The following is a 27,028-nucleotide window of genomic DNA, read 5'->3' on the forward strand; positions in this document are numbered from 1 at the left end:
AGCGAGTTCGGTGCCCTGAAGCGGATCGAGATGTGGTCCTCGCCCATATGAGAGAGCTGGGGTTAAGACTAAACGCCAAGAAGAGTGTTCTTTCTCCACTACAGAGAACCACTTATTAATCCTCACGACAGTCACGAGAGTAAGAGAAGGCCAGTCACTCACTGTCAAACAGTTTCAGAGGCTGTTGGGCCTGATGGCAGCGGCGTCCAACGTGATACCTTTTGGCCTGCTGTACATGAGACCCTTGCAGTGGTGGCTCAGAACCAAGGGATTTTCCCCGAGGGGGAATCTGCTTCGCATGATCAAGGTCATGCGGCGATGCTTACGTGCCTTAGACGTGTGGAAGAAACGTTGGTTCCTGGTTCAAGGCCCGACGTTAGGGGCTCCTTGTCGTCGCGTAATGCTAACGACGGTTGCCTCTCTCACGGGCTGGGGAGCGGTCATGAGTGGTCGCTCTGCCTAGGGTCTGTGGGAAGGCCATCATCTCTTTTGGCACATCAACTGCCGGGAAATGCTGGCCGTGTTTCGAGCTCTGACACACTTCAGAGACGTTTTCTAATGATCCTGAAGACATTGATTAGCATGCTCAGGTGTGTTTGATTAGGGTTAGAGCTAAACTCTGCAGGATAGTGGATCTCGTGGGCCAGATTTGAGGATCCCTGGTCTAGACCATGCGTACGCACTCTTTTACTGGAGTGAGTGAAATAATGAAGCAAACAGAATGATTTTACAGTCTGTTTTACATTTGACATACACATTTAGATTAAATATGACCAGTGGCGGCTCGTCGGGGGAGGCACAGCTTCCCCATAATTTTGAGGTGAAAATGGGAGGAGGACGATTTAATGTTAATAAAATTCACAATTCATTTCAGTTCATGTCTCAGAATGTGTATTTTTTGTTTGTAATTTCACAGTTGTAATACCATAACGTGAAAGCGCTGAATCTGCTGATGTAATTACAACCACTAGTGAATAATGATCACTGATGTGAACTTGATTCGTCTGATGCTTTGGAACATAGACGGTAACGACAGACATAAGGATGCACTCGTTGATCAAACAGTCCATTGGCTGGTTTGATGACAGTACTTTAGAACCTCTGTTCACAGGTGTCGCGCACAGACAGTAGCCTAATGATAACCCTATTCGTGCTCTTCTTCCCAATATTGTGACATACACATTCTATTTAAAAGATAGAATTTGAAGGAAAACTGTAAGATAAGCACGTTTAATTTTCAAAATGTTTTGTTATTGACATGGTGAGTCAGTCTTATTTACACTGCAAAAATATAAGGCCTATCTCTATTCAAATATAGGCTATAAACATTCTAAAATATATGTTTACTTTATAGGCAAAATTGCATACATTTGAATAGCAATGTGATGTCTCAAAAATCATTTATAGTACGTATCTCATATTTTCCTAACGCATTGTACCCTTAACTGCGTTAAACATGGTGTCACGTGGATGGAATATGCATGGAAATGTTATGCAGATTACGTTATGCATATTAAAACTAGGCGTTGTAAGCTCCATATATGGCTATTTCGGGGAGGAGACGGGGTGGAGATTCATGTACGCACAATCTTCCGCTGACTGGGTATTACAAATGGAATTTTTCGCAGGTTCTGCCGTACGCATGACTTTATAAATCTGAAAACTTTTGTACGTACGCAAAATCTAGCTTTTGTGCGTACGCACACATTTAGGATGAAATCTACGTAAAGTTTTATACATGAGGCCCCTGCTCTCCTCTTAACTAAACTCACTCTTGAATTCACGCTCTCCATCTCTCCCCCAACTAGTAAATTTTTCGATGCCCTCCATCCCGTTCCCTCTCCATTCCCCCTTCCCTCACTTCACTGGGCTCTTATTAGATTTGTGTGTGTGTGTTCTTGAGCTGAATCCAGCAGCTCAATTAAGATCTTGTCAGCTATGTGTTTTATTGCATTTGCCTGCTGCTTCTCCCTCACACACACATTACTCTTTATTATTGTAAAAGACTAGGGAGGCAGAAAAAAGAAGGAGAAGCGGTAAAGAAAGAAAGGACAAAAAGTAAGTGAGAGATAAAGTAGGGAATTAACTAAGATTGACCCACGTCTGCTGATAGCGTTGTTTATTTACCCACGCTGTCGGTATTGTTTTAACACCCAATTCACTAAATGATTTATGCAAATTGGTAACACCGCAAGCATGAGCAAAACATCTGTGCTGAATAGAATTTGCTTGCCACAATTTGCCAACTTTCAGGTCATTTCTGAGTGCAGCAGATTATCATGAACTGGTGTACTTTACAGCATCACTTCAACACAGCCACTTAAAATGGCTCTTTAGCATGCAGAAAGTGCACACCTAGTTTTACATTTATGCAGTTTTATCCAAAGCAGTGTACACTGCATGCAAGGTGTACACTTTATTCAGTTCATGCCATCTCTATGAATCAAACCCATGATCTATGCATTGTCCAAACTACAGGAATATATGGAGATTGTGAAATATCCCTGTGAAATAAACATATATTTATCACTTATTTTTGCACACATTAATAGCACCAGTGCTATCTGTGGCTGGCAGTGCACTGACTTTTGTTAACAATGCTCAATACATCTTACAAGAGAATACTATTTCATTTTTTCAATTCAAAATATCACATTTAATTCAGTGTGTTACTTGCCATTTCTTTGTAATTATTTGCAAATATTTGCAATTTGTTTATTTAAAGAGGAGTGATTTGATCGCATCCTCTCATAATTACTTCAACCTAGGGCTGCCAATCTAATACCATTTGAATCAATAAATGGCAGACCAGCCATTTAAGTTGTAGCTGAGCTATTGTTTAATTTCACGTCATAATTTAAATTCCAACTTGTGCAACAAATGCAATCATTATTTATAAATAATGATGACTCTTTGAATTGACATTCCCACTAGAATCATTCTATCATCTGATATGGAATTGTTTGCATATATACTTAAGCACAGATGGGTTTAGATCATTGTCTGAGAAGCACCCCAAACATCTTAAGCATCTGTTTGTTCAGCAAAACACAACGTGCATGCTCGAGAGAGAGAGACATGAGGTTGTGCAGCTTTATATATCATAGATGTGATGCATCCAGGCAGGGCAATGGGACTGAGATATTCATCATTTATGAGTTGGTCATGTTCTCCAAATTTCACCACCTGCTCCCCGCTCTGAACACATACACATACAGCAGACACTGAAACCAGGGCAGAGCTGCTTGGGGCAGTCCACACACATGCGCTCTACTCCCTCATGATCAACGGTGACACATCTTGGGTGGAGTCAGGTGTGTAGATTTAGGCGGTAGTATTCAGTCATAGTTTAAATTGCAATAAAGTCTTCTTTATTGTTTTCTGCTGTCATGCACGTGTTTCTATTTGGCGCTTCCTGAACAACAGCTTTCTGATTAAAGAACAATGATGAGCAGCTTATGGGCGGCACAGGCAGTGTCTCTGAACATTGTGCTAATGTTGAGGAATTAGCTTTTAAGCTTATGAGACAGATAGAGGCATGATTCTCAACCTTGCCTGTCAGAAGGCCTGCCACAAGCCACAGAATCTGAACAATTATACAAATTCATGTATACGTAGAAGGCTTGGAGAAGTATTTCTGGTAACACTATACAATAAGGTTTCATTGGTTAACATTAATTAACAATATTAGTTAACATGAACAATATTAAAATATAATTTATTATTCTTAGTTAATATTATGTATAGACTTATACATAAGACTTAGTAATATATTATTCAAATGTAAAGTTGTATCTGTTAACATGAATGTACTGTGAACTAACATGAATATTTGTATTAACTAACATTAGCAAATATTAATAAATGCTGTAAAAATGCTGGTTTATGCATTAACTAATGTTAACAAATGAGATCATATTGTAAAGTGTTACCGTATTTCCTATATTTAAGGCCTGTGGATGGCATTTTATATGTGTTTCTACAGGGTATATGGTTGTGTAAGGCTTTTAAATGATCTGAATCAGTCGATATTGGATAATTAACTTTTCATGTTTATTTTATGTACCTTAATTAACTTACAAATAATTAAATAACATTGTTTAATGTTATCTTAAGAATTTGTAATCTTAAAGGGGTCATATGATGCTTTTTTAAAGATCATTATTTTGTGTATTTGGTGTAACAGAATATGTTGACATGCTTTAATGTTCAAAAGACACATTATTTTTCAAATACTGTACATTATTGTAGGACTTTAGTCTTTGCAACTTCAGGGATCTTATCTATGCACGAACAGCTTGTAACACTCCAAAGAGAAAGGAAAACTTGAAATCGCATCATATGACCCCTTTAATAACTGAATTCATTTCATACTGTACATATTACATTATAATGTGATGACTAAATTTACTTGCAGCACTAAAACAAGTGATTTTAGTTTTAGTGTTTTGTTTTATATTTATTTCAATAAAAATGTTTAAATAGTATACATTTTAATATCAGCCATATACCAGTTAACAGCAATAGCATGAAAATCAGTTCATTGGTATTAGACAGACTTTTAATAACTGTTTCTACATTAATTAATGTGGGTCCTAATGTAGATGAATCTGAAGAGTGTGTCTCAAAACTTCTTAATGAAACTGGAGAGTGAGTTGTTCTGATGAGTGTGCATTGGCATGCAAGAAAATAAGTTTCTTGTTTCTGGATCTTTGTATTTGTAAACACAGGAGTTAGATGATCAGGCCATTATCAGCCAGGCCAATAGCAGCACTGTAGGCCAGTGTAGAGGCCTAAACAGATGTGAAACATGAGAAAATTTAGAAGTTAAATTCCAGCAGAAAGAAACAGGATAAACAAGAGTTTGGCAAGAGCAAAGAGTGAATGGAACCAGTCTGACCACAAAGTGTCTAGAGTCTGAACTCTGGAATAAAGTGGAATAAAGGCCTAATTTTCCAGATGTTATGAAGCATGAAGCAGAATGATTGAGAAGCTGATGCAATATGGTCTACAATATGTTGACAACGAAGAAAAGGTACGGAAGAAGATCAGCAGAAATTTTAGAGGCTGTAGGTTTTTTCCTGGAATCAGTTGCAGAAAGTGGGCACGTCTTCAAAGTAAATCATGAAGTTCTCAGATCTGAGTTTTTAAAAAGGGTGAGAAGATTTTTTTTTTAAACTGGTTTAAGGCCCCAGCTCAAACCAGTCCAAATATTCTCAACCTTTTAATTAATTTCAAGTGCTACTTCTAGAAGTGTCTAACAAAGGATAGATGAGATTGTACAACCCTTGGGAAAGGGTGGCTAGGTCTCCTGGAATTAGGCATGCAGCTGACAGGGATCATGGACAGGAACATATTGTTTCTGGCAGCAGATCGAACAGAGAGAATTACAGTATATAAAGTGCTGTACAGACACAGGTCAACTACGTTTCTACATTTGCCCTCACACCCTGGTTTTCTTCATTCCTCTTCTGCAGATTCTTTTGTCAAGATCACTTGTATTTGTCTGAATGATTTTACAACATAGTGGAGGATGAAGACAGCAACAGCACAGGTGAAGAGAGTAGATATACTGATGGCGATTAACAGATGATATAATAGAGGGCGTGGAGTAAATTGGATTGTTAGACAAACTACTACAATGAAACGCCCACACAGCCTCATCCAATTCCAAACAAAGAATTATAAATAGTCTTATAATTAGCTGGTGAAATTATAACACTTAGAGAAAACTGTAATAGTCACTAAAATACTGCAATTTACTAACAATTCTAAGCAACATACTGTACACTTTTTACAGGGTCAGTTCCTCTAGAGCAACCTGGGGTTGGGCGCTAATACAATAGTAACAGTTCAATCAATTCAAGTTTTCAATCTTTTCAAATTTCACATACAGTAACCCTGCAGTGAGCAGAGGTCACATAATGCATTATTATACTTTAGACTCACTTCAGTTTATGAAACTGCAGCTATGGGCTGTCCCACTAATGTTTTGGACTAATATGGAGGAAACATCTGAATTGCTTGGAAAGATGTTCAATTTTCAGTATGGTAACCACTTGGTTATTGCTCAGTTGCAGGGCAGCAGATGTGATTTTGCGGGACAATAAAGGACACATCTGAGAGTTAATTTTACTACTATTAGACTACGTGAATATTATTCACATAGTCTGTATTTACATTAGTTGGAAAGCCTTCCTGCTGTGACATTGGATGATAACATGATTTCTGTCATGACAACTCTCAGAGGGATTGGTATGGTGATGTACATGACAATGTTAATGTGTTTGGTCTTGGTGGAATAGATCTGCTACGCTACTGCTGCTGCGGCAGAGCAAGTACTGAGACCTGCTACTGCCAATACATCCACAACATATTGCTGTGAGCATGTAAGACATACTGCTGCTGCACATATAACATATATGAAATAACCCCCATAGCATACATGATCACCCCATAGCAGATCTATACAGGTGGAGCTGGGGAAGGTGGAGGGTTTCTGAAGTGAGCTGCAACTGCTACAACAAGCATTAGCCAAAATGTGAATGTTGAGCAGCAAGCTCATTGGCTACCGATACAGGAGAAACCAATCGGCAGTGCCATGTGATAATGATGTCATTATGTCAGATTGAGTTAGACCTATTGGACTGCGCCATCTAGAGTTTCATGCCAGCACTCTGGATTTAAATTGGCAATAAGCTTTTTTTTAACTGTGACAGGCTCTGTGATTGGCACCCAGGTTTGTGTGATACCATGTAATTTATCCCAAATAACTGATTCAGTCCACTAAGTATAATCAACTGAATAACAGGTCAGAAGGTATAAATCACATCTCATACTAAAATAAATATTCCTTTATTAGACTATAAAAGCATTAAATGCATTTTACCGGATTCAGTGCATCTTGAACTTCTTGAACCAACATACTTTTTTGTTGGATCTGGCATCTTTGAGCATGACTATTTCTCAGTGTTTCACAACTGAATTTTGTGGGACAGTTCCAAAGCTGGGAACTTTGTCCCACATCTTGCAAAATGTAAGCAGCGTCTCTCATTTCAATTAGTGGATCCTGTATCATAGTGAATCCCCATCACCAGCTTCACTCCAACTTCCACTTGGCAGATAGCCGCCAAATGGTCATTAAAATAACTATTTCCTACTTCCCTGGGTCACACTCACACAAATGGTGTTTCTGGCCCTCCCATGTGTGACGGCCAGGGACTAAGATTGCGCATCAGAGCCTGTTTGGACGCAGGTTCTCTGCCTCCTCATGCGCTGATACAACAGGTCAGTCATTGGGCCAGTATGACGCATGTTGACAAAATGCAGTTCCCACATTTGTCATGGGCTCCTTTGACAGACCTGGCGGACAACACACTCTGTGCCCGAAGGACACCATGTCCTCTGCCACTGGGCCTGTCATACCTCAAAGCCACAGGAACCTGCCCCAGCAACGTCGAACATAGTTCCACTGAGGCCGTTGGCAAGGTATCTGGATGCTTGGTTAAAGCTCCCCAGTCCTTCCCGGTGGCTCCTCAGGATCGTTCGGCTGGGCTATATGGTCTAGTTCGCCAGACATCCACCAAAGTTCAGTGGCATTCTGTTTACCTCAGTGTGAGGCAAGAATGCTGCTGTTCTTCGAGTGGAAGTGGTGACCCTTCTGGTGAAGGGTGCAATAGAGTCTGTCCCCTGGCTGAGATGAAGAAAGGGTTTTACAGCCCTTACATCATTGTACCCAAGAAGAGTGGGGGGCTCAGACCAATCTTGGACATGAGGGTGCTGAACCGGGCCCTTCACAAGCTCCTGTTCTTAAACTCGGGTGTCTAGTAGGGTGTAGAGCTTGCACTCAGCGCTGTTCCCCTCTCTGAGTTGCCAATATCCAGTTCAGTTCCTTCTTATGAACCCTGCCTGGACTATCATGGGAACTATCCCCTCGAGTGAACTCTCATAATGGATTAGTGCCCCATTGTCATAGCTTGGAAGCTCTCCCCTTAGGCAGGGCCCACCACAGAAATATTCCCTATGTAGTACTTCCTTTCAGTAAGTCCATAGGTTGATCTCCACATGTCACCTCCCCTTCGGGTAGGATGTGGTCTCTGTAGCATCCTTTCCCCTCAAGAAACGGATGCTTTCTCAATGTTAACAACCAGGACTTTTCAATTGTTACTTTTTCTTACTTCTCAGAATGAGAAAAGGCTCTGGCTGAGGTGACCTCTGCCTTCTATGGCGGCTCTCCTGGATGTTGGACAGTGAGGTCATAGTCCTGGGTGTTGGAAGGTTATGAGGAGGAGAGGTGCATTTGGTTGTGACACGCTGGGCTTGTCAACATCTGGGCCCCCATGGACTCAATGCAATTCAGCAGCTGTGGCATTTAGTATAGGGACCCCTAGTGTCAACTTTGATACAACGTCAAATTGACAGACTGAAAGGGATTGTTTTGGTCACGTATTGTAAGCCTCATTCCCTGATGGAGGGAACAGAGACGTTATGTCCCTTATGCCACAACTCAAACTGCCTCTGAGTGGGTTGAGATGTTTTTTTGACTCCTCGGAACAGAACGAGTGAGCAAATGCCACACAAGCCTATTTATACCGGGGTGTCCAGGGCATAGCCAGCTATACAAATTTTGCTCACCAATTTCATTGGCATTTTCTCAATGATGTCAGAGGTGTCTGGGCTCCAAAGAGCGACCCCTAGTGTCAATTTCAACATGATGTCTCTGTTCTCTTCATTAAGGAACGAGGGTTACCATAAGTAACCGAGACTATTCATGACAGATTTATGCAAACATACATTAAATAATGAAGACAATAGGTTAAGTTAAAACATAATGAAAATGTAATATCGTGCATGTATTTAGCATTCTCCTCTCTGGAGTTATTGTTTTATATGCACAAGTGACGGTGGATACAGCTGTGGAGATCGCGGGGGCAATGGAAAGCCCCACCCACGGCACCACAGCTGGGGGTGAGCACAAATTGGACCTGGGAGATTTATTAGACTTTCACTCAGAGATTCTCGTCCTTCAGCCTTCACCTGAACTGTTAGCCTGGGAAAATATCCCACCCAACCTCCCTCTCCCACTGCCTCTCATAGACCTGTTCCCTTCCTCATCGCCCTTTCCGCTGGATCCCGTCAGCCTCTCTGCTCACCCTCAGCTCACCATCTGTGGCGCATCTCCACCGGAGCCCGTCAGTCCACCAACTCTGCCGGGCTCCCTCCTCCGGATCCTCGGCTTCACCCTGGCTCTTTGGCTCTCTGTCTCCACCTCGGGCTCCTCAGCCACCTGCTCTGCCGCCGTTGGTCGGCCCCCTGGAGTCGTCAGCCCTTCCTCCTCCATGGCTCCTCCCTCCGTCGGCTCCACCGTGGGTCGTCATCATGGCTGTGGCCTGGGTCCCGCTTGGCTCCTCCTGCTCCAAGTCACTCTGGTCTACTCCTGGCTCCTCGCTCCATCGTCACCACCCTGAACTCTGTCTGCCGTTCTCCTTCTGGGAGTCCGTCCTCCGCCTGAACCTCCACCAGTTGTGCTTACCTGATTTCCTGCCAGCCCTTTGCCGTCCCCTGTTTCCTTCCCACTTCCACTCCTTTGTCCTCCTCCTAAGTCCCCCACCGCCCCACCCTTTGTTGTTTCTGCGGCGCGAGGACGCGCCTTCCGGGAGGGGGGTGAACTGTCACGCCCCTGGACTGTCTGTGTGTGTTTTGCTCCCCATGTGCTCCGTGACCTAGTTTTGCCTTGTGTTTGATTGTTCATTGCTCCCAGGTGTGTCTTGTCAATTACCTTGTTAAGTTGTGTATTTAAAGAGTGTAGTATGCCCCATGTTTTCTGGTCGGGTCTTAAACGTCTATCCCCGTTGTGCTACCTGTGTGTTCCTGCCCTGTATTCCTTGCTCCTGTGGATTATTAAAGACTGTGTTTGTGTTCATCCCGCGACTCCTCGTTCCTCGCTCCTCGCTGTAGTGCAACCGTGACACATATAATCACATCTTGAACTGTTTCTCTCTCACAAACATAAACACGGGGACAGACAGTCTGACTCTTTCATTATCTCAGTCTATGCAATGTGGAAATTGAAAAAATATTTGCCATCTATCATCTCCCGGTTCTTTTTCTTTCCTCTCATGTATGTTTTAACATCCTCACATCAGTCTTTCTCCTCTTCTTTCATGTCATCATTACCTATTTAGCTTACTTTGAACGTTAAAGCTCATTACCTACCCATGTGTCACAGAGGACCGCTGGCACTTTTTAGAAGTTGAAGGTGACTGTATGATTGGCTGAGGTCTATGGGATGGCACGCCAGCTGCTGCCAGTCTGTCAGCACATCTCATAGAAACACACCAGCTCATGGAGCCAACATTTGGCATTAGCAGCTGTTTTCCTGCATATATGTCTTTCTCTCTGTTTCATCTTACACCAAAGTCTAAACCTTAAATCTTGTTCATGCTTCTGTATATTCAAGCTTAACATGTTGCGCTTGGTTACAAGACACGCGCTAACCAATGGCCTTTGGTGTTGTGTGATGTCAAACATGGTGCAATGTGTCTGGCTAGTTTTTAATACTACATTGGAAGCAGTAGTGTAAGAAGACTGCTATCGTTACATTACTTTTGAAATACAGTTGAGTATTAAAAACTAGCCAGACACATGTACCGACTCAATTCTATCTACATAGCTGACCAACAGACTATGCGCTAATGTGGCTGCATGTGTCAAAATGTCCATCTTGGCAAGATATTAAAGTAAACACCAATGGTTTGAGCCATCCATCCAGGGTGTTTCCCTGCCGATGGCCTAAGACACTGGGATTGTATTGAGAATGTATCTTTATTGTTTCTCTCTCATTGTTGCACCTCTTCCGTGTCTCGTATGGTCTGTCATCTCCCTTGAACATAGAACAGCACACACAAGCACACACTGTCACTTCAAGTTAATTGCCAGGGAACGCCTCAACGACTTGTTGTCTTTGCAGTGCTAAATAAGCTACTTCCAATTTCGGAGTGGAGGATTTAGATGACAAACAGAAAAGGGGGGAAACTAAGTGAGGGTAAGGCATCTTCTAAACTCAAACAGGGTTCATAATCGCAAACCCATATCAAAATGAAAAAGAGTGCAAACTGAGTAATGAGACTAATCCCAAACCATACTCGCAACATGAATCCAGCTAACAAGGGTCCAGATTAGAGATAATAAACGTTCAGGATGAGACTCTCAAGGGATAGATAAGACTTCAAAAAGCCAGAATACAAAAGAGGTCATTACATACCCCAAACTAAATGAGGTGTTAAATGAGAACAGTGGTGGTGAAGGAACATTAACGTTTAGCATTCTGGGAGGCCAGAATAATGTGGCCTTGTTGGCTGCATCTTAGGTGGGTATGATATACACACAGTGTTAAAAGATTTGTTTTAAGAATGCAATTAAATATTCCCCCAATAATCAAGCATTTGCTTCAGTGTTTTATCTCGAAGTACAAAAATGTCGATCGATTTTCAGTGTGTGAATGAGCAGACAGAGAATACAAAAAAGAAAGCAGAAAGAAATAAAGGGAAGGAAGAAAAGAAGATATGCTATAGATCACTGACAGAGCTTGAGGTTAACCACTACAGGTCTGATCTGGCTTATAATTACAGACAGACAGATTGCATTAATGTTTAACAACACAGGGGTGTAATACATTTTAATTAGACTCAACCTGTCAGAGCCTCATAGGCAGTGCTCCGACACAAAGTGTGCTTGCGATTTGGTCCTTTCCAAACCATTCCTTGTATTCACTGACCTGTATAAATAAAAGGGAAAACACTAACATATATCTTTAAAAAAAATTGGTTCAGCCAACTGGTAAGAGAGGAACTGAAAACCTCCATTAACCCTTTCTACTGTGCCACTGGTTTACTTTAAAGGATAGTTCACCCAAAAAATGAAAATTTACACTACCCTTCAAGTAGGGGGTCAGTAAGTTTTTTTTTGTAAAAGACATAATTTTTGTTTTTGTTTTAGACATCATTCTAATATGCTGATTTGGTGCTCAAGAAATGTTTCCATGTTGAAAACAAATGTGCTTCTTAATATTTTTGTGGAAACCATGCTACATTTTTTTTCTGTATTTTTGATGAATGAAAAGTTCAGCATTTATGCCTTTATGTCTTTGTGTTAACTTAAATTTAAACTAAACAGGGATGAAAGATAGAGTCAGAAAAAGAAGGAGCTCTTTCAACTGGCAGCATTTCTTTTCATATTCCAAGTACACTCACCATTATTGGCCTATATATCTAAATGTATTTTCTGTGTTTCCATCTCAACATAAACCAAATTAGTTTTTGCATTTACTTTAACAAATTGGCACAGGAAACATCGCTATGGCAACGGGCCGTGGTCGTCTTGTCTCCATCACTTAAAAGTACACAATGGATCAAATCAGTATGCACTTTAATTTAGATGCATTTTAATACAGCCCAATCAAAGTTTTAGTGTATTGTATGCCAGCTTTACTCATAAACTTAATGCAGCAAGGACTTTACTGGCATGTGTGCTGGTGTCATGCATAATAAGTGATGCTGAGTTGGAGAGAAGGCCTTGGCCCTCTGCAGAGGCTCCAGGGGTCTGAGAGAGCAATGAGGCAGCTGTGAAGGCTCTAATCATGACTGGGACAACAGGCCTGCAGTCTCCCTCTGCCTGGACATCTGCCCTGTAATTAAAGGGCTTCATAGTGTGTGTGTGTGTGTGTGTGTGTGCGAAGAGTGTACTTTATGTGGATGCATGCAGGCCGGGCTGGCTATAGGTGATGTAGCCAGTCGCCCAGGGTCCTGGCATGCTTGGGGGATTCCTGTGAAATGGCCCAGAACAAATGAGTAGATTACAATATCTGACATACAGATGCTTAAAGCTAAATGTAGTAAGCAGCGCACTGTGACAATACATGATCAAGTTTCATCCCATTGCCATGCCATACACAATCCGAGTTATCAAAGTATAAAGCCAATCTTAGCATTTGAACGCTCATGGACTTAATTTAAAATAAAATATGCAATAGTGTGACAAGAAAAAGCACAAACACAACAAACAGCTTAAATATAATCAGCAAATAAGAAACAATAATCCACCGAATGCACCATAATTTATTCATATTATTAGCCGCTTGCTCAAAAATTCTGAAAATGACAGACAATCATCAAGGGCTATTTTAGTTTTGTTGTTGTTTGTTTGTTTGTTTACTATTTAAAGGGCTGCAACAAATGGTAATTTTGATAATCGATTAATCTTATGATTATTAGAATGATTAATTGACTAATCGTCAATTATTTCACTGATTAATCAGTAGACTTTGATTATTCAGCTTTTGCAATTAGTTAAAATATTGAGTTGTACATATTCTAACAAATAAATAAAGGTAATCACTTCAGCTTTTGAAAATCATGTTATGTAATTAATTATTATACAATTAATTTTGACAAATACATATATTTGGCACACAAACAGACAGACAGATGACAGACAGGGAAACTCTCTCATTCACCATTTAATTAGCTATATGAAAAAGTAACTGAATGACACCATTCTGCCTAACATCTCCTTTTGTAAGCCATATAGATAAGAAACAAAATAAAGGTAAGTAATAAGACATTTTATTTTATTCACAAAATAATCTCTCTTATACGGTGCCCGGGAGGTGACATGTTCGGTTCACTTAGTTTTGTCGTGGCCACGACATAATAACTCGTGGGAACGTGATAATATGTCGTGGCACGAGATATTAATTTGAGAGAACGTCATATTAACTCGTGGGAACGTGATATTATGTCGTGGCAACGAGTTTAATGCGTAAACAAACCTGCATGACCATAGCAACCCGGGATTATCAGAGATGGATTCATTAATATTTTATTTTGAATTAAGAAATTATTATATTATTTATTATAGAAATTATTACATGATTAAATTATTATATTAACCATAGGCCTTGGCTACCAGACTGTATTACGTGCGATAGTCAGCATTCAAATGAAGTTTATCATGAATAAATGTTACATAAAGTGCATAATATAAAATAGGCCTACAAGAAAAAATTTGTATCTATCCTACAGTCTTGTAAGTCCATTAACTGATCGTCTTTTTCCCGTAATATTTGTATATTATTATTATTATTAGTCTATTATTATTGGTTACATATTTATATTTGTTTATATAAATTGTTTCCCTTCATTTCAATCTCTTTACTTAAAGGGGTCATATGATGCTGCTAAAAAGAACATTATTTTGTGTATTTGGTGTAATGAAATGTGTTTATGCGGTTTAAAGTTAATTTTCCACATACTGTACATTATTGTTTCTCCTCTATGCCCCGCCTTTTTGAAACGCGTCGATTTTTACAAAGCTCATCAGTCTGAAAAGCGAGGTGTGCTCTGATTAGCCAGCTATCCAGTGCGTTGTGATTGGCCAAATTCCTCAAGCGTGTGCATAAGGATGTCGTTACCTCGACAAAATGATCTCGTGGCCACAACATATTGTCACGTTCCCACAAGTTAGTATGTCGTGGCCACGACAAAACTATGTGAACCGATCATGTCACCTCCCGGGCACCGTACTCTTAAAATACCTTATAGGGTTTTGATAATCAAAACAGTCATGAGCTAGATCAAGCTTTGATCTCTGCAAACCAAACTATCACTTTACTGAAATAATATTTTTACCACTAATAAAAAGATGTTATCAGTTAGCTCCACACTGTAGAGCTGCTTTGTAACAGAAAATCAAGTTGTAATTCTAACTAAAATTGACTGATTTTGTTTTTTTATGTTTAATACTGTAAAGCTGCTTGATTTAAGGCTATCTATTGCATAAAGTACTATATAAATACAGTGGTGGCCAAATTTTTTAGAACACAAGTATTTTCACCAGCTAAAAAAATGGTTAGTCAGTTATTTCTATCTTTTGCTGTAGTGTGTCAGTAGAAAATATCAGTTTACATTTCCAAACATTCATTTTGCCATTAATTGTAATAATCCAGTGAGATTTTAGTTTGCACAAGGAGTCTGACAACAGCCAGTGCTCCACATAGAGATCTGATCTCATCATCATCCAGTCTGTCTGGAATGACATGAAGGAACAGAACAAACTGAGACAGACTAAATCCAGAAGAACTGACGTCTTCAAGATGCTTCAAGAAACCTACCTGCAAAGCTACTAGGCTTGCTGCGATAGTCAGTGTTTATGGTGTTACCAGTGTTAAGCCGCAACACCGGTTACATCCTTTGCCCACCGCGGAAACCCCCCACCACCACCGTCGTTTTGATTTTTTATAGTAATAAAAATCATTTAGTTCAGTTAAAGAACAGACACTACAATTAAAAAATGAACGTGGCTGCTCAATGCAGCGTGCCGAATGACAGTGGCATCAAAGATCAACAGTAGGAATCAGATTTCATTTATCAAGTGAGGAGCGAGTCGAGCTGACTGACAAGAAGGGTGAGGTGAGACAGACAAGACGATGGCAGAACATTTAGTTTCGAAACGAAATGCAGAAGCACCTGTTTGGCAATATTTTGGATTTGGAAAAGCGTGTTGACTTTTGCCATTTATCTAAGGTGATTTTGGAAGTTTTTTTAAACATTTGTTTCTTATTTATTTGGTTCCACAGTGTTTGCTGGTTTTCAGTTTTGTATACTTATTTAAACTTTGTGTAGCCTAAGTAATTTGTTATTTTATATTAGGCATCTAGCATGGTGTATTTTTATTCGTTTTGTTAATAAAAGTTCTATGAGTTTGACATATTTTGTTGTTGCTTGAATTGAATCAATGCAGAATTGTCATTAATTTGAAAGTGAAAGTAAAATGCGCACAGCTATTTAAAAGTGAAGGAAAGCGAAGAAAACTGGTGCGAAAATTTCCTCACCGTCACAACCTTAAAAGCTACCTGAAAAACTATGCACAAATGCACCTAGGTCAAAAGCTGCTTTAAATGCAAAGGATGGTCACACCATCTTGGTTTGTTCTGCTTCTTCATGTCATTCCAGACAGACTGGATGATAATGAGATCAGATCTCTGTGTGGAGCATTGGCTTTTGTCAGACTCCTTGTGCAAAAAATAAATAAATCTCACTGGATTATTACAATTAATGGCAAAAATAATGTTTGGAAATTTAAACTGATATTTCCTACTGACACACTACAGCAAAAGATAAAAATAACTGACTTAAAATCATTTTTAGCTGGTGAAAATGCTAGTTTATAATACTAATTTACTAGAGTACAAAACTGCAGAGCTCATGCAAACATATATGTTGCTGTAATCAGATGCGTTCTTAACTGCTGCTTTCTCATCACTGTCAGTTTTTTGTTGTGTTTATTTTGTTATTGAGAGGAAAGCGAGCAGCACATATTTACATATATATTTACATATATAGGCTAAACACCGCTCAGCAGCTTCAGGTTTGCTCTGAGACTGAAGCATGTCTTCTTCTCTTGAATTGCATCCAGGAGGGCTGAATTACAGTGCCACACTGGTCAAACCGCATTATTGCAGGCTCTTACATTAGGTCATATGAGCTCAAATGACTACTCGACAACAAAAATATCTGTCGACAATCTTTTATTGACGATGTTGTCGATAATATCGACTAATCATTTACGCACTAATTTAAAGCACTTTTGCATGGCAGAAACAGTCAACTGTCGATATAGAGACACAAAGAAGTTGCTTAAAAATTTGAGCAAACTAAGCAAATCAACCTGTCGCAGATTTTTTTTTTTTTTTACAAATTTACAAAGAAAGAATGTGCTTGTCATGAATCCAAGATAGAAAAATTCAATTTAAAGAAGTTATCCCCAAAAAAATTCTGTCATTTTTCTTCATTCTTTTCTTAACTTTAAAGATTATAGATGTATGACCATAACCGTAAAGGACAATGTGGCTCTATCTGCAGTACACAGCTTATCTCACATTGCACCTTGAAGTGAAGAGGAATTAATCTGCGAAATTCAAGAAGCTTATGACAGGTTTTTTCATAAGTCAAACCATTTTGCTGTTTCTCTGACTATATCAATTGTACACACACTCATGCTCCGACATTATTATGCTATGCAGTCCTCTGCAATGTTCCTAAATTTTAAACATTGACAAAAGTCAATTACAGCTCCTGAATCTAAATCCCAACTATCTACAGAGCACAACTGGAGGAAACACAGCAGACCTCTGTATTTGTCAGTAATGTGGTTTTACATGTAGATAGCCGGTGGTAGAATGAGGTTAGGGCAGGGTAAACACATGGTAAAATTAGTGACATGGCAGGCACGCTGATAATTAGGCTCTGTCGCAGTGTGAAAGTTAGAGATGCCATAAAATTATCATCTGAGAGGCAGAAATTATACACAGCTCCTGTATAATTTTACATTATAGTATAGCCTATATTCATTGCTTTTTTGCAACAAGTGTGCATCTGAGTCTATGTATGCCAATGTTTTTAACAATCTTCATAATGACTTGCCATAAAGCAGTCAAATTAAAAACACATGTGATGCTATTCTCTCTTTCACACAAATACACACACAGACAGACTCAGAGCTCCAGAGATACATGACCTGACACTGAGAGACAGACATTGTGAGTGAGTTGGGATTGTTTTTCTCTTCTGTCTTTCCCTGTTATATTTACCAAAAGGTACAATCAGAGGTTGCTCTGGTAAGCCCAAGGCCACATCCATGTCAAACCCAGAATATTCTGAAACATCACAGGAGGAACAGAGCAAAAAATAAGATAAACTACAAAGAGATCTGAGAGTATATGTGGAAAACTGCACAAAGTTACTTGTGCAGTTCAAAAAAATCACATGAAATCTGAGACTTAAAAGGATAGTTCATCTAAAAATGAAAGTCTTCTGATGTCATGCTATAAGCTTGGTATCAACAAACCCAAATTTAAGTTGTGTATGTTAAATTTGTTAAGAACAAGTTAAAATCGATATCAGTGATTCAGAATGTGTCTCATAACTGATTGTTTCAAACAACACATATGGAAATCACACAAATGTGATTTGAGATGAACGTCAAATAGAAATTAAACTCTTATTTTCCTCACACAAAGCTACCATATGACTTTAAACTACTTGGAATATAGTGCACAAGTCAAATGGACTTGACTTGAATGGTGCTTAGAGCTTGACAAGTCCAACATTACACCATTTCATGCAACACATCACTGTGTGTAAAACAGCAGTGTGAACATTCTGCTAAACATCTCCTTTTGTGTTCAACGTGACCCTGAGTAAATATTACATAATTTCCATTTCTAAGTGAACTATCCCTTTAAAATACATTTTATCATTTTATCTCAGTCTTAGAGTATATCTAATTAGCTTTTTGTGTTCTGAGTTCCTGTAGTTTGCAGTCTTGGAAGAAAGTGTAAATGGTGAGCAGGTTTTTGAGCCTGATACAGGAGGAATCTGCCTATCCAAACACATGGGTGAGTGATCTACTTTTGCCTTGCACACACATACTCAAAGATGAGCACTGACTTGAGATTTCACGCTGCGGTCCACTTGGAACACATATCTAGTACTCACAGTAGATTCCGGGTCACCCTAGGGGAAGGCCTAATGCAGAACCCCACGTCACAAGAAAGAGGCCAGAAAGAACATTTGGTATGACAAGGAAAACAGAGGGGTTGAACTAGTTAGAAAAATTCAGCAAAGAAAACAAAAAATCCGAAACTGTGAATTGAAAGGACAGAATTAATTTTGTACATGAAATATGGAATGTGTGCAATCACAGCCAAAGAAAATTTTATTAAAAAGACAGATTGAGCATAAAATTATAGATATACAAAGAGACAGGATGGCGAATATGTGAGAGCGCTTCTCTGCACCTCATAAATTCTTCATGAAATATGAGCAATAAATCAGTGTGAAATGATAGAACGACATCAAGGCACAGCCCTCAGTAAATCGTAGCATGAAGGTAACAGGCAAAGACACATTCAGACACACACAAACTAATCCACCAGACCTCCTTGTCTGTCTTCATCTCATCCGTGTCCTCAGTGCTGACCCCTCTCTGTATTTCAATTATTATGTGTTACCACCTCTACACTTGTCCACTGGTTTCTGCTTCTATGACAAGCTAAGGGCACTGCAGAGTTTCACTGGGGCTATATGAATATTAATCTACCAGAACCTCTCTCTCAAACACACAGACACTTACACATATTTATATTTTATATTAGGCTGGAGTGGAGCGATATACAATGCATGAAATGTGATACATTCAAAGAGATTCATTAAGTGAGTGTTGATAGATTAATTGAAGGCCAGAAGACAGAACTGAGAAAGGGGAGTAAACTGAAGATGTTTGGACTGAATAACAGCACTAAAGGCATTAGTATTTTGCTTTCAAAGAGCCCATTTGTTCACGAAAATGTGGAGAAATAAGGAAAAAAGGGGAAAAGAATGAGAACGGACAAGGGGAGAGAGTGAAACCCAATCAGAGAATCCAGATAAGTGGTTTCTAGCTGGTCATTTATGGCCATTTGTTGGTCAGTAGACAGTTAATCAGCAGGACTACTAGCTGGGGGATTTGGTTCCACTGTTGAAAACCATCTGGCTAAGGATGGTTAAGACTAGTAGACCAGTATAAACCTAACTTCCATGTCTCAAAACCCCTCATGTTCTGTTTTCTAGCCATTTAATATATTGTAAAACATTGTTAAAGGGTTAGTTCACCCCAAAAATTCTGTCATCATTTACTCATTCTCAAGTTTTGGGTGAATGGATTTCAATGGAGGAACAAAAACTATTTTTTATAAATAAAGAATTGTATCCCTTTAACACCTTAATATGAGACATCGTAATACAAATAGAACATCTTAGTATGATTATAAACTTGATGACACACTTGCACCATTTTCCTTTAGAAATATTACATTATTTACATTGTGACCATTACATAATGCAATTAATGGTAATATTCTCAGATTCTCTGAATGGTGTACATATTACAGCAGTACGTCCCTATTTTAAATTCTTTTATTGAATACTTCTACTATGTGTTTTTGCTCAGTTAAAAAAAATACTCTGCTGGGTTTTGATAGGTCAGATGAACATTCAAATTTAAAGGTAAAATAAGAGGTTATTTTTAAAATCATTATCATTATTTTAAGAGGGTTAAGCTGGTATGACCTGGTTTTTCCAGCAGGAACAAGAGTAAGAGTGAGTTTAATTGAAAAGGAGAAGAGCAAGGGAAGATTGTGGACTGAAAGAAGGGAGAGAGAGTGAGACAGGAGCCAGGGAAGCAGAGATACAGCGAGAGGGGACTGTTTCACTGCTGAAATACAGAATATTGCTGATTATCTCCAGCCTATGTCCATCACAGACCCCATGATGTGTAAGTGTGAGTCTGCTCTGTGTGTGTGTGTGTGTATTTCATTTTTTGGCAGTGTTTTCTGTTTCATTTTTTGTAGGTCTGCTTGCTGTGTGCCCCTGTTGTGAAGCCTTATTGGATAGTAAATCAACAGAGACTAACTGTAACAAAAATGATATAAGCCATTCGCTTTGTCCTCTCCTCACGGCTGATCTCTCTGAATTCAAACCACAGCTATAACCACAACTCTTTTGGTTGATTCATAACAATTGTTCCCCCAAAAATACTAAATGTATGTGACTTCTGCTTTTCAATTTTGCTTCTGGGACTGAGGGACTATCACTCTTTCTGGGTCCAGAGACCAAGAATAAACCAGCTTATACTCATAACTGATATCAACATTATATTAGCTTCAGCAGACAACTACTGCAGTTACCTGTGGTTTGAATGACACAAAAGATCAACACAGACACAGTTGAAACTGCATTATACACTATTCAAGATTTCTCACTATGAAGCCAACCATCATACACAGCCTTAAGTTATTTACCAGCATTAAAAGGACCCACAGAAAGAGGTCACTTTACAAGGACATAGCATAACCAATTTGTCAGCTGTAAACTTTCACAGCCATTACCTGAGCACTTTAATTTCCCTTTCACCCACTATTTTATACAGTATATGCCTCATAAGCCTGAGGCATATCAAACTCCCAAACCCACTGTATATATATCATACTACAAAAAATAATTTGACTTCTTCAGTCTTATACTTCATGCACGGTAGCGCACATACTGTACATTCAATCATTACCATTGCTTTTTCATACATACTGTGTCTGCTGTGCGTGAATATAACTGCAACAGCAGGTTCACGGTACAACGCTGTAACCCCTCAAAATTGGTGCCATTCATGTGACAAAAGTGCAGTAAGTGTGAAACAGGATAAAGACATACAATCCGTATACTAAAGATAACATCTGTCTTGACTTGCTCGTATTTACCTCAGTGGAAAATTTTACGATCCGATTATGGAAGGATGTCTACCATATTAATTTTCTCCATATGGCAAGAAATACAAGGAATGTTCTTTACATTAAGTCACTAAAATGTATAAGAGGAACAAAATCACTATGTATTCACATTTTTGTGACATTGTGTTCTTTCAAATTAAATTCTTGTAGCTCTTCCCTTAGCCGTGAAATAAGCTGTCTGTCATGCCTGAGAAACACACAATCTAATAACTTTACTGTGGGACTAAAAGCATTTTCACTGTGAAGGTTCACTCAAGCGGGACAATCTTTGGGCAGAAAGAGCTAAATAAAGGCAGTAACACACAGATACACACATTCTCACACACACAAACACATTAGCTGACAGAAACCTCTTACATTGTCTCGTCGTTCTGGAACTCCAGTTTTCCAGACACTTCCTCATAGTCTTCCCCTCCGCAAGCTGTCGCATCCACTGTATGGTACGGTACCGCCACCAGACCCCGTGCTCCTGATGTCCTCAGGACCTTAACCTGCATGATGCCGATGCTTTCGCTAACTCGCACCGACTCGCTTTCGAATGTGAAAATTCCTGCGTGGTCGTCATCGTAGATCGTCACGGTCGCCGTGTGGGCCTCACCAAGGGCTGCGCTAGGAGCAGGTGCTCCAGTCTCCATAGTAATAGGATGTCCATCAGCCCACCCGACTATACGGGGATTGTTCAGGCGCACATAGAAGTATTCATCTTCCTCAAAGATGTCATCATCAATAATGCCGACGGTGATCTCTTTAATGTTGTCGCCAGGCTTGAAGACGAGTGTGCCCTCAGCAAATTCATAGTCAGAACCGGCATTGGCTGTGCCATCTTCTGTGTGGTAGTCCACCTGGAGTTGTGCATGAATAAACATTTAGAAAGATCAAAGATCTTCCTTGTTTCCATTAAATAAACAGACAAAAATCTGTTCCATAATTTCCATAATTTAATAGACGAGATCAGACGATAAGTTTAGGAGTATCCTATTCCCCTCATTAAATGACTAAACTAATGAGTGTTTTACTTTAAACTCACCTTAACAGTGCACCCAGCATCTCCTCCATGCCTTTGCACAGTAAGTTTTAAAGACCCACAGTTCTCAAAGCACTGGTAGAGGGCAGGTTCAAAGTCTATTCTTGTGACAAGAGGGTCATCCTCCTGCTCCCGAGGTTCCCCACTGCTGACCACTTTGCGGGCCTGATCCGCTGCGTGTTTCTTTAAGATGTTCCCAGCACCAATCATCATCCTTGTCGCCTGAATGCGGTAGAAAGCTCTGCTCTTCTGCTGCTGTATTAGAACCTGCAAAGTTAAGGTTGAGAAGGGTTTTTTTTTTTAGTTTGCAGGTTAGTTGCAGATCAGTTTCTCAAGCTGTAAAATAGCTATTTCAAATTTGCTACATGTACATTCTGAACCACAGTAAGCATTAAATGGAATTTTCAAACAGGTTTCCCAAACAATTCCTCTGTCCTCCGCTGTTTGAATAAACAGGTGGTCGTGCATGCTAACTCCACTGAGTCAATGAGTATAGAGCCAATAAGCTACAGTCTTCATTTGACTGGCTGACTATTGTGTATAATGCTACAACCTTATTATTTAGGTACAGTATGTTACAACTTTTCAACAAACCGTACTGGTGTGATTTTATTTTGAACTAAAGCCTTTACACATCATTTAAAACAAGACAATTCTTACAGTCTTGCTGAAATCTAACTTTTAAAGTGTATGTACATATACTATACTCAAACAAACATAACAAACAATGTTTAAAGCAGTACAAAGATAGTATTTACATTTTTTGGGAAATCTATGGATATCTTACTTACACATGTCTCTGCATACTAAACTGGGAGAGCAGGGGAGAGGGGGGCACAACCTAATACGGGGCTAGTTGTAACACACATAAGACACATGCTAGCATGACAAAACTTGTATTTACTACTTGCCACATTAACACTATATAAAGAGAAAAAGTCTTTGGAAGATATCACTAAACATTTATTGCAAAAGTAAATATCTTACCTACATTATTGTTATTCCATGACATTAGCAATGTAATTCATAAAGAATTTTTATGAATTCTATTGAGAAAACATGATAAACATGTGAATAAAAAATTAGATTATTATTTCAAGAAATATTAAACATTCTTACTGGCTCGTTTATATGTCTCCTGTTCTAAAAGCTGTGTGTGGAGGGAGGGAGGGTGTGTTGTGTTCAGTTCTGTGATTTTCTGAATGTGTTTCTAAATCTGCTCACATTGTTTTGAACTATGGTGTACTTGTGTTTTGTTTTGTGTTTATTGTCAAACAATTTTATTGACATTTTAGTTTGTCCTTTTTTATTATATCATGTCAAATTTAAAGTTTTTGTATAGTTGTTACAATGTGCCCTTCACTTTACAAAGTGCCCCACCTATGGGGCATGTTGTCACATTTCACTTCCATTCTTTCAGCGTAAATAAAGAGAACTCCCTTGATCAGTGGTTCTCAATTAGTAGGTCACAAATTAAAAACAGGCCACATGTCTGTTTTGATCAACCATTAAGTATATGACTCCTTAACATTCCAGAGAAATTTAGAAACCATTAATATTTAAAACAATAAATTATTTATAACTATATAATTTTATACCATTTATAATTTTAGAAAATAAATGTCTTTAAAATGGCATACATCATTAAATAATTAAATTTAGAAACTAAATGTGTTAAAAAATAAATGATTTTTATACCTGATAGTTGGCCATCTCTATGAGCTGCTCCATGTCCTTTTCAGGATGTCTTTGCTTCAGTTCCTTTAGAGATCTGGCCATTTCTCTCCTGGCCTCGTCCTCTTGATCACGTCCACCATGCCCACTTTCCACTCCCAACATTCCATCCAGATGTGTCGTGATTCCATCAGTTTCCAGCATGTCCATCTTTGTGAATCCTGCATCCTTGCCAACTTCCTCGCCGCCCTCGGACACAATAATTCCACGGCCCTTCTCAGTTCGGTACCGCTTGTGGGCATACTTGTAAAAGAGCAATCGTCGATCAGCAACCCAGGCCTGGACCACGCAGAGAGGAAAGAAGAGGAATGTCAGCACTGCTTCCCACACTTCCACCTCACCAGGCGAGAACACGGAGAGGATAAGATAGAGCCAGACATAGGCAAACATGCTCCACGCCGCAGTCACGAAAAACACCCGAAGATGTTTGACCTTCCGTCTTTCGCCTTCAGGTACCACGTAGACACAGATGCCAATGATCATGAACATGTTGAAAGCCGCACTTCCCACAATGGTGCTGGGACCAAGAGCACCAGCCTCAAAATTATGCCCACAGACCTCAATGACCGAAAGCAAAATCTCAGGGGCTGAGGAACCCAGAGCCATGAGGGTCAGATTGGAGACAGTCTCATTCCATATGCGAACTGTCGTGGTGACCGTTTCACCATTAGGTCTCTTTGTAGTGATCTCCTTTTCTTGAGAAGTTATAACTTCGATGGCAGTCATGAAGCGGTCAGCAATGATTGACATACCCAAGAACATGTAGACTAGTGCCACTAGGTACACAATGGCACGGGCCACTTTGTCACCAACTGAGGGATTCTGGGGATTCCACACTGGTAAAAGGACACCGTCTTCACACACGTCATTTTGAGAACAGTTGGATTTAGATTGGGCTACATCTTGGGAGTCAGCTTGAGAAGGGATGGAGAAAGACAGGAGGAGGACGGGGAGGATCAAGGAAATGAAGGAGAAGGGGAAAAGGTGAGATGAACTGAAGGACAAAGGCATGGTAAGTTTGGGGCGGTCTGTTTGTGGATTCTCAAACTTCACACCACCTGAGGAAAAATAGAGAGACAAAGAGACACTGGGTGAGTGAATGTAAGTTGGTTTTACACTCTGACATAGATTTTATTCATATAAAGACATTGGAAAAGAAAATGAGATGCTGAAAGAAAAAGGACATTAAAATATGCAGCACCATGCTGCACAGAAAACTCCCTACAGTTAGTAGGTTGTAGCTCAAAAATTGTCAGTAGTTCTGTTTTGACCTTTGTGTGCGTGTGCAGGAAATTATATGACTCTTCACTGTTCAAGAGAAATTTAGAAACCAATATTTCAAATGTTACATTATTTACTGTATAAAAACAAATCCAGTGCTGTAAAAAAAATCCAGAAATTTGCTGTAGAACATATAGGCTGCGGTTTTGACCATTTCTACAAGGCCTTTGGTGTGAAAATCCATCTTTCTCTTGCTACATTCTCTGTACGTTTGTTCCAGCTTTCTCTGTAGTTTTGTCGCAGCACATTAATTCCCCTTCATCTCAACACACCTACACTATAGTCCTATACATCCCTCTCTTTCCGCCCTTCATACACATTTTGTTAGCTTCCTCTTTTCATCTCTACCTTTTGCAGAGTTGACATATTTTTTTTGCTCCAGATTCTCAATCTTTTTCATCATCCCATGATTGATTATTTCTATACCTTTCTTGACACCCTCTATCAAATCAACCACTTTCTAGGGCTGAACATGAAATGTTTCACATACCAACACACTTAAAGTCCACTGTTCACATCTCACAATATTAAGATTAGTCAAACAATAGTGGTCAACGTTAGTGGTCAAACGATATTATATTTTTCTTTGACCAATTATCCAACTTTTATCATTGGTAAGTAAACACATTGTCATACAATGGTGTTCAATCTTCATGGATTATAAATAAATAACGAAAATTTTAGCCACCAGCAAAATAAATAAATCTATTCTACAAAACCAACACAAACAAACCACACATACACATAGAGAAATGTGTTGCAATGTCATCTGTAAATTATGATCATTGTGTTAATAACCTGATGGACCGGCTGATGAGTGTGTAAGTAGGTGGGGGTGTCTGAGCATGTTTACAGGCTTGTAGACTGAAGTCATTAAGATTTGTAATGCATGTTTGTATGTGTTTGTAATAGACACAGCTTGAGTGGAGATTGCTGGTGTTCCTGAGCTTTCTAATGCTGAGAGCACAGTGCTGACTCAGGACACACACACACACACAAAACACACGCTGACACATGAGATAAATCAAGGAGATCTTACAGGCTGAGTATACTTGAACGGAAAGGAAATAGAACCTTAAAGAAGATTAGTTGGTTAGGTCATCACTGAGGGGGTGTTTCTTTAACCACAGGCACTTTTGACTCTCTTGACTTTCAGAAAATAAACTATCTTAAAACACACTTTTCACATTCTTACTAGTTGTTCAATAATATTGTCCAACAATGGACATATGTGCATCACAGGAATTTTTTTTATTAATTATTTTTTCCCTCTTAAGTAGCATGACTATTTCCACCACAATGCTATTTCCACCACATCTCAAATTATATAAAGTACATGCATTATGTTAAATAATATTCTTTGGTGGAAATACACAGTTCTGTAAATGACAGTTTATATTTTATTGAGTGAGTGAGTGAGTGAAGTGACATGTGGCCAAGTATGGTGACCCATACTAGGAATTAGTGCTCTGCATTTATCCCATCCTAAGTGCACACACACAGCAGTGAACACACACACCGTGAACACACACCCGGAGTAGTGGGCAGTAATTTATGCTGCGGCGCCCGGGGAGCAGTTGGGGGTTCGGTGCCTTGCTCAAGGGCACCTC

General features: G+C 39.4%; 1 protein-coding gene across 3 annotated transcripts in view; it reads right to left on the minus strand.

Annotated features, from left to right (window-relative positions):
- Nucleotides 1-27,028, minus strand: part of slc8a4b (solute carrier family 8 member 4b) — a 68,783-nt gene that overhangs the window by 13,083 nt on the left and 28,672 nt on the right. For 2 of the 3 annotated variants that reach the window (XM_016529782.1, XM_016529784.1), the window contains exons 3-5: nt 24,102-25,195; nt 22,407-22,670; nt 21,737-22,221 (exon numbers count right to left, since the gene is read on the minus strand). In XM_016529782.1, coding sequence (XP_016385268.1) covers nt 21,737-22,221; nt 22,407-22,670; nt 24,102-25,148 — 1,796 coding nt within the window. In that variant the 5' untranslated portion in view covers nt 25,149-25,195. The remainder of the gene's footprint in view (nt 1-21,736; nt 22,222-22,406; nt 22,671-24,101; nt 25,196-27,028) is intronic. The other variant, XM_016529783.1, reaches the window with a different exon arrangement.

The sequence above is a fragment of the Sinocyclocheilus rhinocerous genome, unplaced genomic scaffold (genome assembly GCF_001515625.1).
Source record: "Sinocyclocheilus rhinocerous isolate Xijiao unplaced genomic scaffold, SAMN03320098_v1.1 scaffold1382, whole genome shotgun sequence".
Classification (NCBI taxonomy): domain Eukaryota; kingdom Metazoa; phylum Chordata; class Actinopteri; order Cypriniformes; family Cyprinidae; genus Sinocyclocheilus; species Sinocyclocheilus rhinocerous.